We start from the raw sequence: 14,474 nt of genomic DNA, 5'->3' as shown, positions 1-14,474 counted from the left end.
TTTGCCAGGTCTCTAGACTTTGCTCGGCGAGGGCAGCTGTGCTTCCAAAGCAATGGCGTTGCACATCTGATTTTAGATTAGAGGAGCAATTAGCAATTAAAAATAATAATCTTGAAGTGTTTGAGTTGTGCTTTCTTTGATTGCCACACACACAGAATCTTAATTTCACTGATAAGTCTTGTGCTTTTGGCTTTAACATACTAATGCATGTCTGTTGCAGAGCAGGCTGGAGCCTGCAGCCTGGATTTGCAGGTGGCATCAAGGATGCCTGACCCAGTACTGCTCATTCCTCTTTGCCTGTAACAGTTGTTTATAACTCTCAGAGGAAACAGTGCATGTCTTTATTGCCAACAAATTGTTTTAAAGAGAATTTTAACTAGCTGCTCACATTTTGATCCCAGGGGTTCCTCAAAGACAGACATTAGAGAAAACTAGTTTGTAAGGTATATATTTTGATCTCTATCTCAGATTACATTTTTTGTCCCAAGGGGTTAAAGCTTGCTAAGAGACCAGGGCTTACTTAGAAGTTAGCACAATGGTAAAACGGATTTAATGTGTTAAGAGTGCTGTTTTACGCTCCAGCAGTTAGTTTCATGAAGGTATTCTAGCACCTCTCCCCAGGACGAGCATTCAACACATTTCATATTATTCTACAAAAATAATAAAAAGTTCTTGGAAAATGCTATGACACCTGAAGAGAGGAAATTTTGCCCCTCAGTGATCATATGTGAAGGCATTTTGATGGAAAAAAATGAACAGTTTTCTTTAAAATACTCTGTGATACACTTCACTGGTTCTTTAGCAGCACTATGCTGGAGTACCATTCTTACACCCTTCCTACAGTTACTGTCTCTAACAACACAGCTCAAACCAAAAATGATAATTTTCTCAGTATGTACTTAAAACAGATAAGGACAAATAACACAGTCGTTTCCTTTCTGTTCTCTTGGATTCAAACTTGAAGTTTTTCCCATCACTGATTCTTCTTATGGATTAAACACCACATATTGATGAACTATGAATGGGCAAATTGCCTTTGCTTTCACCTCTTGTCTGTACATTACTGGAAACTACTGGCAGATGAAAAATTATAGAAGAAGTAGAAAGATTCAAAAATGTTATTTGAAGATTAATGATGAGGAGAAAGAATAGCATGCTGAAGGTAACATCTTTTATTAGATCATGGTATACCTGATTGCTGTCCAAAGCCAGGATTTCAGCCAGGAAAGATGCAGGGAGGAGGGAAGAGTTGAAGAAGTTCAGTTCTGTAAATTTCCATTCCATGAATTACAGGTGTCCCAGGTTTTGTAACATTCTCAGATAAAGTATGTATTCAGTATTTATATTTGTATACAAGGCTTAATGGTATGGTCCAAATCCCAGACCTGCACTGCATGGCTCTGGGATTGAGCAGAAGAGCTCCCCTGGCACCACATTCACATGAAATAGGCCTCCTGGCCTACATTTTAAAAGCATATATTGACCTTAAAGGATTCAATTTGATATACTTTTAACCCATGCAAGCCAGGTGCTTGTGTTCCCTCCCAGGAAGGATGCATCCCTGTGCTCACCGCAGAGATAGCACCAAAAACCCTCAGACAAGACCACTGCTTATGCCTCCTGCCCTCAGAAGCCACAATTCAGCTTTGCACATTGTGAGGAGACCTATTAATTTTTTTCCTAAATTCAGTCTTCTTTCAGAATATCCCTAATGTTTCTTGCTTTCAGAAGCTGGCCCACTGCATTTTAGCCTCGCTTTCTGCTCATCACTAAAGCATGACGCGGCAGAGATTTATCTGAGCAGCCGCAAAGGATACACATCCGAAGCATTCATTGTGCCACGATGCTCACTTCAACACTTCCAGAAATAGTAATATTGTACATTTATTCAGCATCTGCTTGAGGAAAGTGCATCTGTAATAAACAGCAAAATAGAAAGGCAGTCAGATGTTAACGCTTCTCTTTGCACCCCTTTGTTTCAAACCGCTCTGAGGAATCTTTATAAACCATGCTGATGAGTGGAGGGTCCAGCACTGAAAAAACGTAACACAGGCTGTTTTATTTCTTCTTTCATGAGGAGAGAACAGACGTCACTGAAGCAGGGAAATAGAAAATGAACCTCTGAGGCAGTCATGCAAAATTTTAGACAGAGCCTTACTTGTGTGATTCTGTTTAATCACCATCCATTTCCTCTTCACTCTTCAACTAAATAATAAATATGGAGTGGCTTTTTTCACTACCATTTGAGCTAGAACTGATCCTGCAGAAAATATGAAAATAAGGGGCAAGCCTTGAAATCAGTGGGTTTCGCTGATTTTAAGTACAAGGCACCGGTGTAAATTTATAATCCAATAATTAATAATCCAGTGCCTTTTTATCTTAGAATGCTTAGGAGCAATTTCCACATCTGAGTGTAGCACACATCATGAATCCACTCCAAATTATTTTTAAATTTGTCTTTTCCAATTCTGGTTTGAATTGACATTTTGTTCTGGTTGAAGTGGCATCCTCAGACGCCTTCTCCCCTGCAATTAGTTGAGATTAAGCAGCTGGAGAACCAGCACAGCAAAGATCAGAAACGCTCATAGTCACTGATGCTTTGATCATACTGAACAGCAGAACAGCAGTAGGCTGTAGTTTGTGACTTTAAGTTGCATAAATAAGTATATTTCTGAGACTGCTTTAAAATGATTCATATCAGGCTGTGCCAGTGAGTGAGCTGCGTTTTTTACAGCTGACAAGCAGCTTATGTGCTGGAGTCTGTCTGCAGCTTGAGTGCAAAACACACAGTCCCTCATCATTTTCTTTATTCAGTATTTATATCTTTCTGCACTACCTCATGACACGCTAAAAAAGAACCAAGTACGTTCCAATTGCAAATGTAGATTTATTTAATCATTGGTAATCTGAAAGTGTGCAGAGCTTTGGGTTATTAGTATTTTATATAAACGCTGCAGACCACCTTTCGGAGTGTGTGTGCCGGCTGTCCCAGCAATGTGAGCAGCCTGAGACAGGCAGCACAGCACAGGGTTTTAGACACACCCTATCCATTGAATTTAATAGCAGTTGAGCAGCTAAAACCCCTTATCAGTGCTGTGGAAGTGTATCCCAGAGTGAGCGTAGGCTGGCCACAGCTGCCTGAATCCTATCAGCTAACACCGTCTGCTTGGCTGCACCCTGGGTAGGGAGCGCGTTACGGGGAGTAAAGTTGGACACGTGGGCTGAGTTAATATGAGCATTTGGAAACTGAGACAGTCTGTGCACTTGCACACACTTCCTAAATACTTTTTAAAACTTTATTATTCACTTTCTGGTACTTGCAGGCCAAGGCTTAGATGCTACAATAACAACCAGACATGGAGTACTTTGTACTTCTTTTGGTCCTGAAGGAAACTGAGATCATAAAACAGGCAAATAAAAAATCAGATAAGCAGACCTCCCAAACTCACAGAAATGTTTTGAATCCCTCTCCCCTCAAAATTGTTGTCCTACGCTTTAAATTCCTCAACTGCTCAACAGTTGTTTGCAGCGCTGCTGCTTATTCTTCCCTTGAACTGGCTCCTTATCTCTGTCAGCACATGGTGGGACACTTTGCCCCTCAGTGGGCAATATTTTCATAGCGAAATCAAAGTCATATAAATGATAGGCTGCTCATCTTATCCTGATGTAATCAAAATTCCCTAGCAGTTACATGTCCCTTTACATGTATGCAAAATGTAGGTATATGAACATAGTGAACTGCCAGAAAAATAGAGTAATGTAGGGGACCAGTGCACCTACATGGGAAGGTCAGAGCAGGAGCTGAGAAAGCAAGAGGAATGTAGAGAGAGAGATGGAAAACAAGGAGAGAAAGGCGTTGCAAGAGAAAATATTCTTCTAAAAAAAAAGGATGGAAAAAGAAACCAAAAATTCATTTTGCCCTGGGGGATTTCCAGCAGGTGGACTCCTGTGGTAGATCTTTATTGAAAAGATAGCATCTGTTTTTCATAAACAGTTTTTGAGCAGTACTTTTAAATGAATTTGCAGAAGAAGGAAGCATCATTATCTTCATTATACCTGCGGGAAAGCTTAAGAAAAGAGAACTGATTTGCTTAAAGTCAAACTTTCTACCAGACGAAACAGCAATAGTCTCTTGAGTCACTCTTCACTGGTTCGCTGGCAGAGGTCTAGCTCTGCCGTGCCATCAGTTCTCGGTGTGTGCAGACTAAGGCAAAGTGGTTTTGCTATACATTTCTTGCTATTGCTCAGCTAGATGTGTTTGCTAAGCAGAAGTGATCACTTTCTCCTTTTGTTGTCCAAATTTCATGGTACTTTCCCCACAACTCTGTTGTGTAATAATAAAAAGTGCTGCTCACCACGCTTGAAGATTTTAAAAAATGTGTTTCCCTGCAGTTTCCCAAGAAAAATATGGACCTGTTCCCAGATAGCTAATCCCATCCAAAGAGCATCCTCTGAAAGATACTGCAGGAGGCATCCCAGACAAGAGGGATATACATGAGATCAGTACACATGGCCATGAAAATGTTTTCCCAAGTGTTGGCACAGCCCAGCAAATTAAGAGGAGAGAGATCTGTGGCATTTCTGAGACTTTGGCATTTTTACTTATTGAATTTTTTTATTTGTGCATTGGCTCTTCCCAGTTTCCCCCAGAACTGGAGTTTGAGAAGCCACAGTACTCCAAGTCTGGTGGTTACTGCAATGTCTCAGCTTCTGAGGCACTCTGTGACAACTGGGCACAAGTACCCCCACGTCCCAACTGGGACACTGCTGTGATGGGCATGGCAGTGCAATAACTGCTCTCCCCCAAATTTGGTTCCCAAAGCAGCACAAACAAACTCAACTGTATTTGCAAACGTTTCGGTTATGATGGAGCCTGGTTTTGGGTGGGAATTGGTTTTGACCATGGCCAGTCAATCTAATTGATACCTGGTCCAGTCTGCTGCTGGCACACACATCCCCATCCTAAGTTTTAAAAAGGATGACAGAAGCCAAGAGGCAATGATGGGTAGGGGCTCAGCCGCCCATCTGCTGGCAGGTCACAGCCGACTCTGCTGTTCTACACATGTTTGCTGCCTCTGCGAATCCCAACGGACTGAAGCAATTTATTTTCCTGTTCCCTTTTTGTAAACCATCCATTGGCAGCAGCCAAAGTCAATCAATTGCTTCCACCAGAGCTCGCAGCACAGAAAATGGTCATACAGAGCAACGATGGTAAAAAACGACGGAGGGAGAAAGCAAGTGGCTGGGGACTCTGCACCGAGCCAGCTGCTCATGGCCAGAGGTTCCATCAACTCTGCAACCTGTGACACTCTGGGGTTACTGGGCATCAGGAACTCAGCTCCATAGCCCACTGAGGGCTGAGGAGCATCACCTTCATAAACAGAAGGCTTCTGATCCAGCTGAGGGGTAGGCCATGTTAAAATACACCGGAGAGCTGGAAATACGGGCAAAAGACTCATGTCTATAGAAGCAGCGCTCCTTTTCCTCGAAAGCAAAGGCCATCATGTACTGTCTTTCATTATTTTCCTTTGGGCTAGAGGGAAATTGTGAAAGGTCTGCTTCGTGGGGAAGGTGTCTTCCAGTGAAACCCTTTGAGGGTAAGACGGTGAACAGACCCAGAGGATTTCTTGCTGTTCTTTTACAACCAAACTACCCAGGGGTAAAGTAGCACTATAAAGAGGCTAAGAGTAATTTCGATAATAAACTTCAGTTTTTCTCTTTTCATAAAAACGAAGATGAAGTACTTTAGAAATGTCATTATCTTCTGCACTTATTGCGTATCTGCAGGACTCAGATAAGTTCACTGCAGCGCAGGACAAGTGCATTACCTGCTTGCTCTGCACCACCCCAAAGGCACCTGCCTTGCACTCAAATATAATATCACTGAAGTGGCGGGAGGCAATTGCATAAAAGATACCAGTATGACACAAGGCAGGAGGGTACCTCACTTTAGGGAGACTAGAGAGGGAATTTAAGCAAGCAATGAATAACCAGTAAGTTTTGATTTGCGTTTGATCCAGAGTATAAAACTTCAGCTTTTGAAAATTTTCAGTGAAATTCTGTGATAACGAACCAAATCTCGGTTCTGAAGTTATTCACAAAATGCCACTGAATATCACACAAGAGTATTGGACTGGACTGCATCACGCAGATGAGTCTTTGATTACACTCATTGAACCAAGATTTTCCCAAATATTCCTCTGACACAGCTCAATCCTGTAAGCAAGGGTTAAAATCAAGAAATTTTACTGCTTCTTTAAAGAAAACAGTGCATCTCTGTTCTTTTTAAATATATAAGAGAATGGGAATGGGAACAGGAACTCAGCATGTGCTGTGTGAAAGTTTTGATGGATGTGAAAAGACAACCATGCTCAGGAGCACATCCTTTTCTCCATTGTGCTGCTTTCTTGGGCTGTAATCTCATTTCATTTCACGTCCAATTTGAAGGACCTCCACAGGTGGTTCTGCAAATGCAACCTATGCCATTCACACAGCCTCTCGGTTTCTTTCTAAAAACATTTAATTATTGCCACCCTTGTGTTTGTTTTGCCCAGTGAACAGCAGCAAGCACATAGTGAGAAAATACCGTGGGCACCTCCGAACAAAGATTGAGTCTGGAGAAGGAACCATACCCGTCCGGTGTCATAACGCAGCTCAGACGTGGGATGGCGTGTTGCTGGGAGAGCAGCTCATCACGATGTCCTGTACAGACAAGATCGCCAGGTACTGTAGCTCCTGATGTATATACGTGGTGAAACTCATTGAGTATGGAAGTTTGATGCCGCACAGGACTATGGCTGCTGGTGGGGAATAACTAGCAGGTGCTGATAAACCCTGCGGAAATAAAGACCTCCTTTGTATGCAAAACCAGGCCATATAAATAGGACGGAACGTAAATAGGAGATTTTCCCAAATTCTCCATGGGTCATTAGTTCCTTTTTACAGTGTGACAAAAATATAAACTCTCCTTGCAGCATTTTTTGCCAATAGAATTTCAGTGTGCAAATAAAATACATCCACTCTGCTCTTATTGGGTCATTTACCCCAAAACTTGCAAACCACCCATCATGCAGATAAACTTAGCTCATCTGCACCCTGTTGGAAAAAGTACCCTAAAACCTGCTAAGAATATTTCTACTATTTTGAATGTCATTGCAGAACTCTTGTATCACAGCCCCCTCTGCGGCTTTTTACTTAATCCTGCAAATACAACACATATGTATGTAGAATAAATACTGTTTAATAAATATTTCATAATTATTCCACGGTGGCACATAAAATGTCAACACATTCGCCATTCTCAATTTAGGGTGTCAACTAACAGCACATGATGGCTATCAAAAACTGAAACCAAAGTTTCCGTGTTTGGATGCATACTTCTATGCTATCAGTATTTAACTGTACATACCTATATACTTATGCTTACTATTATGTATGTATTGCGTGCATTAGCTATAGATGCAGCTCTACATGTAAAATACATTACATTACAGCTATAAAAATGTAAATGTTATGATCACATTCTCTGGTGGAATATCATGCTTAAGAATTCAGTTACATTACATCAGCTGAGAATTTGGCCCAATTATTAAAGGTCAATATAAACATAATCTTTCAAAAAAGCATAAAGCTTTTGTTTAATGCAAATGCATAAATTCTGATCTTAGCTTTAACCGGATGACCTACTGAAGTAAAATTAGTCTGTAGGTTTAGCAAAGCCTGGCACTTCGGCAGAAAAATGTATGACTGAACCAGCAAATGGAAATACTAACAGACTCACAAAATCTGCCCTCTGCTAAGTGGAATCGTCACAACTGTTTGCATGAAGGATAAAGAGCAACTTCTGCTATAATGTTTTCATTTATTCATAAAGAGATAACAGAAAACCCAGACTGTTTTCAGTGGATCTCCCGCACTGTTTTTAGATGCAGTTGAGTTTTCCAAATTCACTCATACGGATTCAAAAAACCAAACAAATTTAAGTTTGAGAATGGAAATGTTGCGATCTCTGTGGTTTTGAATGTCATTAGCCAGTGAATTAAATACCAGCTTTGCAAACAGTATTACATTTCCTATTGATGGGGATGTTGACTATAATGCACAGCCTCAGATGTTGGGTATTCTCCAAGCATGTCTGCTAAGCACTTTCAGTGAATCCTTTCCTTGTTGCCACATATTTAAACAGCATTACAGTCTGTGAAGAAAAAAAGAATCTACCACAAAGTTTTTCCAGAACAAGAAAAATCTTGCAGCTCTCATCTTTGATATTATTTTTGCAATATTGTAGGAATCACTGCAATTTTTATTATTTATTTGCACTGTAACTCAAGTGGGCATGGGGTTTTCCTAGATCAAAAAAGAAAAAGAAAAAAAATCAGCAATCATTATTGCCTGCTTTGAAGAACAAATGTTTACTCTCACCAGTAAGGGACAGTTAAAAAAGAGGCTGAGAAAAGAGGTTGGAAAAGCAACATTTGTAAGAATGGTGGTAGTGTCATGGCACTGCAAATGCTTCAGAAATCTGAACGCGTCCAAGCACTGTGGGCTCCTTGGTCAGGTTCAGTTCTGGTACAAGGAAAATGGGTAGATCGACTGATGAATTAGCAGATGAAGGGAAACAATCAAGTAAATACGGAGATTCAGAAGTCAATGAAGGCGACAAAGAAGAGGGAATGGTCATTCCTAATAAAGAGAAAGGATGGAGATGGGAAGTGATCATAGAAGTTGTTTGTGGGTCTGGTGAGGACAGCTCCAGTAACTAGAAGAGATGGAAACTAGACAAGAGGGGCCCAAACAGGGATTTTGAGGAGAAAAATTCAGAGTTAATAAAGTAAAGAGCATGGACTTGAATGTAAAAAAAAATACCTATTCACAAGGGAAACCAAGAAAGGCAAATGGAGTCCAGAGAGTGCTGGGGGCATCGTCATGGCGTGTACCATGGTGAAGGGTCTGAAGGAATCTGGAGAGAGTGCCCGAGACTATCTAAGGATGTTCCCAACCCTGGCTGCACTTGGAGGTCATGCCTTTCCCTTCCCTCCTCTCTCACGGTCACATTGTGAGACCTGGTTCTGCAATTTTATTTCCACTAGGCTTCTAATCACATATATTTGTGGCATAACTTCAGTTGGGTTCACAAGTTCTAGTTTGGGCATCATGGTGCTAGTGAAAACAAAGCACCAATAACACAAGAAATGTTAAAAAAAACCTGTTACATGTCGGAAAATAAGCAGTCCCCTCAGGGCTGTCCACCAGTGACAGCATTGCTGGAGATTTTTAGCTGCTATAAAATTTATGTAGAGCTTGGCAAAGAGTAATGAGAAGAGGTTTGGCTATCTGCAATAAACTTTATCTCAAATTTCAGTTTACCACATTAAATATGATCTATGATCAACTTTTACCCTTTTTATCCTCACCTGTAAGGGGGAGAAAACAAAGGTTTCTTCTCCAGACCTTTGTTTCAGCACATACAGGGCTGTTTTCTGCCTTCTTTGCCTCTGGCTGTAGCACATATAGGCAGGAAAGGAGTTTGGTGGACGAGGAGATTGCTGTGTGAGGTACCTTTTCCCGCTCATGCCCCCAGTGAAGAGATCAGTAGGTGGTTTCTGTGCTACACTTCAGACTCCAAATATTAGCTCTACCATGTAGACCATTGACTTCAAATATCTGCAGGGTGCAGGAATCTGGTTGCGCATGATCTGGGCTTGTCTCGCGATGAGAAAAAAGATCTCTGAAGCTGAAATTCATGTTTGTATAAGCAAGATTTGACAAAAATGTGGCTTGTATACTTTGGATTTTGTTGCTTGTAAAAGCCCCTCAGGAGCACTGGGCTATTAGAGAATGTTTCCTCTTGAGAATCAAGCCAGTAGCTGCTAAAATATACATCATTTTGCATTATTTGCAAAGGACATTGCCATCAGAATACCAAAGACCCAAGAATGGAGAGAGTTACTCAGAAAAGTGAATAATATTCTATAAATCATGTATCTAACAATTTATGCTTTCTTGCTCACAGGATAGCCATAAGCAGAGAGTAGTTAATCAGATTTGTTTGTTATTCAACAATATTTAGCAATTTTTATGACTGTCACCAGAAGTTTGAGAGAATTTGATGCTTGGTATGCATTACTTGGGCTCTGTGGCTGTGTTGAGATTGCAGGATAAACAGCCTGGTATCATACCTATTCCCTCTCTGAATTAAAGCACAAACACTTCTGGCATGAATACTCATGTTATTTAGCTCAGGCAGGGAATTATGAGGTGAAATTCTGTGCCTGCATTATAAAGGAGGTCAGACTAGATCTTGGTGATTCCTTCTGGCTTTGAAAATCTATGCATTTAGATGTGCAGATTTAAAGTTTGAGCTCTGTGAATCCCCAAATAACCCACTAAAAGAGAGTGTTAGCTTTTACACTCAAAACTTCTGCAAGTCTCACAGTGTAGCTGAAGTGATCTCAGCCTCTCACTGCCATAGATTTTAGGATTAAACCACATTCTTTAGACCTAAAGATCATTAGTCACACTAAAATCAAAGTTTTCAACCTTCATTTTCCTCTGTAATGTACACTGTATACACTTGTGAAAAAGCAGCAATATCACGAGCACAATAATTCTGAAAATGATCAGCTGTTTGGGGGAAAATTTGTGTCATTTAACATTTTCTTGACTCTAATCATAACCTATATTAAGACCTATATGTTACAGAGACATCACAGCCCTAGGAGAATTTAGGCTTTTTGTGACAGCAAACCCATTCATACAATGGGCCGAATTAAACCTCTTTTCATCTCCTTTTCTCATGTTAAGACTGGATGCAGGAGCAGCTTGTACTTCTTCTTATTAGAAGGTCAGTGCAAGGTTAATGCTGCTGCTGGTGGAAGTCTCTGCAGTTGCTGTTTGGAAGCAGACAAGCATTTGAAGGAAAATTGACATATGTACACATACATACACACACACACATAAGCACACACGTTTAGGTAAAAAACAAGGATATCTCTAGCGTTCAGCTTCTCTTTGAGGATCTAAATGCAGTCACCAAACATTTGCAAGATTCAGCACTAAATTCTATCTCAGACCCTCAGAAGTGTTCAGACCAGTGAGGACTGAGACGTGCCCATGCTCCTGCCACCTGCAGGGGTGGGATTTGCAGGACCCCCTTGGTGCCCTGGGGCCTCAGGGACATCGGCTTTCTTGTTTGTGTCCCCTTCAGTGACATGGTCTCCAGCTGCACAAAGGCAGCCCAGTGCTGAGCCTCTCCTCTCCCCTACACAACACTGCTGGCTTCCCACAGCACACAAAGTGTGTACATGTATGCCAGAATTGCAGGTGATAGTTCACACAAGCAAATGCATACATATATAAAATCAGGATTTCCAAATGTCTCTACTCCTTATTCCTATAGCAGAAGAAATATGAAAGACTGGACAAAATATTAAAGAACTATGCACTTCTCTTACTCAAGTCCATCACCCTCTGAATAGACTTGCTGGGGTAATTCAGAGTCTTCCACAGAGTATGGAAACCTTCCCTTCCATAAGCTTAGTCCTCTGATTCAAGGAAACACTATCTGCGCATCAGACCTCCTTCCACCATGGCTTATCCCCTAGGCCCTCCATGCCCTCAATTTGACAACACATACTTCCCTTCTGTATGAAGTGCCTTGTTCTGTGCTCTGAGCTCAGCAGGTTTATACATCTCATCACCAGCGTCTGGGTCCCTTCTTCTTCCAGGCAGAGAAACTGGCGAAGTCATTTCTCCCAGCATCAACCAATTCAAAATAGCTGGGCATTTTCCCCAGAACAGCTACACAGAAAGGTTAAATGATTGCTGTTGCCTGTGGTTTGGCGGAGAAGTGCGGTAACGCTGGGAGCATGTGGAGGAGGCCACCACGGCACAGCAGACCTGTAGCATAAACAGGCGTTCCCAGGTCCTATGTCAACACATCACCTCTCCTGCCATGCGCATGCAAATTTGAAGAATTTGAAAAAAAGAATAAAAAAATTATTCTGAGGATCTTGATCCAAGCACTCAACACTAGGGTTTATTTAAAAAATCGGTTCTTATCTGGGTGTCCCATTAGAGACTGAGTTGTGCGGTGCACTGCTCTTCCCCAAGACCCTCTTCCTTGAGACGCCTTAGCAAGGGGACAGACCTTACATGATGGCCAGGGCAGAGCACGTTCACACTCACTGGATATCTAGCTGATGTATTTTCTTCAGAGAGATGCCAGCTTTCTGTGCATCAAACTTATATCTACACACACTAATAGTTTATGTACATAATTGCAAATGCACAAGCTATGGCACTTGTTCTCTTTCAGAAGTGGGCATCTGCAGCTGCCCTTGCAGGGTGCAGCCTTGGGGAATGTACTTTGTAGGGTGCAGGATTTGGAGGGAACAATCTTCACAAACACTGTCTTTACACATCAAATAAAAGCCAGGATTCAGTGTTTATTTTGTAAGCTCTGGCCTTAAAATTGCTTTCTTACTACCGCTTCTCAAAAGGTCACTTTTAAAGGACTGTGTATTTTCTTGCCACCAGGTTAGTGGTCGCCCGCTTCCTGTTACTTCACCAAAACAATGACATTAAGCCCAGAGGTTAACTAAGACCTTGAGCATCTAAATTATACTTCACCTGTAAAATGACACAAGCAATAGCAAAGGACCTCCGAACTTTGCGTTACAGCATTGACAGTCTCTTCTTGTGCCATGGCTAAAGTTTGTGGATTATTTGGGCCCACAAGCTAGAGAAGAGGAGGGAATCTTTATTGAGAATCTGTTTGGAGTATTGCAAGGTAATGTAGTCTTAAGGCACTGTTTCAGGATTTAGCAGTGGGAGACTGAAGTAGCATTTTACAAGATAATTTGAGCACATTAAGCTGTATTTAAATGTAACATATAAAAATGCAAGACTAAAAGTCAGTGTTAGAAAATGGCATTCTTAGATCTATTTTAGTGTTAGCCTGTCCACCAGAGCCATTGTTAGCAGAAGACTGAGCCTAGCAAGGTAACTCTTAAGAAAAGGTACTTCAAAGGCTGCATGTTAATGTAAATGAAAATCAATTAACACAGCTAGATCTTCAATTAGAGATGATTTGTGCATATTTGTAATTCTCTCTCTTAACCCCTTTCTGTGTGACTGAGATTTCAATTTCAATCTTTCACTACAAGTTATGTTCCAGAAAACGTATATAAACCACCTACTGCTAAAATACAGATCAAAAACTAATGCGCTAGTTCCAGTTTCCAAACCAATAATAGCTAAATGGTCGTCTAAATAGGAACACCACAGGTGTTCTGCTGAGCACAGGCCACCATGAATAACAATTTATATTGTATGAAGCATAGCTGGAAATATTGGTAATAGAAACTGTGGTACAGGAGGTTAACAACACACCAAGCGGGTAAGACTTAAAGCTTTTAATAATGACTAAAAAAAAGTGTCTTTTATAAAAAGCCTGAACAAAATAAACTTTGAAATTCATCAGCAGTGCTTTTCAAAGTCCGAGGTTTCCAAAGGTCCTGAGGAGACACTTCAGTTTCACCGAGCTTCAATGGCAGGTGGACACAATTCTCTGAGATGTTTTGAAGCACCATGAGAATTTCTCCACATCTGCATTTCGAAGGGGTTTGAGGGCAGGAGGATGTCAGCATTCGGATTTGAGTAATACTGTGTGCAAACTGATGATGGAAGTACTCAGCAAAGGGGCTCCAGGTGCCACACCACACCACGTCCCAGTGATGCGCAAGGAGCCACATGCAGACCTGCATGAGCCCCCAGGCCCTTTCCTCGGTATTTTTATCATCTGTATTTCAGTCGGTCCTGGGGAGGGGTCGCAGCCAACTCGCGTGGTGAGATGATGGTACAGCATGCAGGTGTGGAGGCTGCAGTGTGGTGATGACTTGGGGACACATTTCCCTGCACATTTTGCTGGTGGTTCCAGGCTGCCAGGAGCATGGGAGCTGCATGGGGGCTCCGCAGGGGCTGGCCCCCAGCCCGCCCCGTGTCCAGGGGTTGGGGAGCACGGCGTCTAACTAAAGAAAGGCTGCCTGTTCTGGGATGCCTCCCAGCTCGTTGCTGGCATTTCCATGATTGACAAACAGGCAAAAATATATTTATTCAAGGGTTATCTATATTGAAAACCGGACGCAGGATTTTGTCTTTGTAAACAGTGCAGTAATATCTGGTGTTTGAACGAAAGGAAGGGTATACTTTCCTTCCATTTAAAGCACTAAAACTCCCATATTTAAGGGAAAAGGGGAGACATTTGGTTTTATTGATCTTGCTTGGTGAAGATTCTGGGTTTTTGTAAAAAAGGTATGTGACTAAGGGAGCAGTGGGTTGATTTTCTCTTTATTGGAAGGGTTATTATGAAGCGCACAGCATAGAAGTTATTAGAGAGATGCATGCCCTTGAAAAAAGCCCTTAAAATCTTGCACAATTAGGAAAATTCAGAATGATCCAGCATATTTTCTCAT

General features: G+C 41.5%; 1 protein-coding gene across 1 annotated transcript in view; it reads left to right on the top strand.

Moving 5' to 3' along the window:
* The window catches only part of ADARB2 (adenosine deaminase RNA specific B2 (inactive)), a 119,398-nt gene that overhangs the window by 89,264 nt on the left and 15,660 nt on the right, over positions 1 to 14,474 (top strand). Inside the window, 1 exon segment of the mRNA XM_086614785.1 lies at positions 6,555 to 6,723. Coding sequence (XP_086470911.1) covers positions 6,555 to 6,723 — 169 coding nt within the window.

This window comes from Tauraco erythrolophus, chromosome 7 (assembly GCF_009769465.1).
Source record: "Tauraco erythrolophus isolate bTauEry1 chromosome 7, bTauEry1.pri, whole genome shotgun sequence".
Classification (NCBI taxonomy): domain Eukaryota; kingdom Metazoa; phylum Chordata; class Aves; order Musophagiformes; family Musophagidae; genus Tauraco; species Tauraco erythrolophus.
This window is presented reverse-complemented; position numbering and strand designations above follow the sequence as displayed.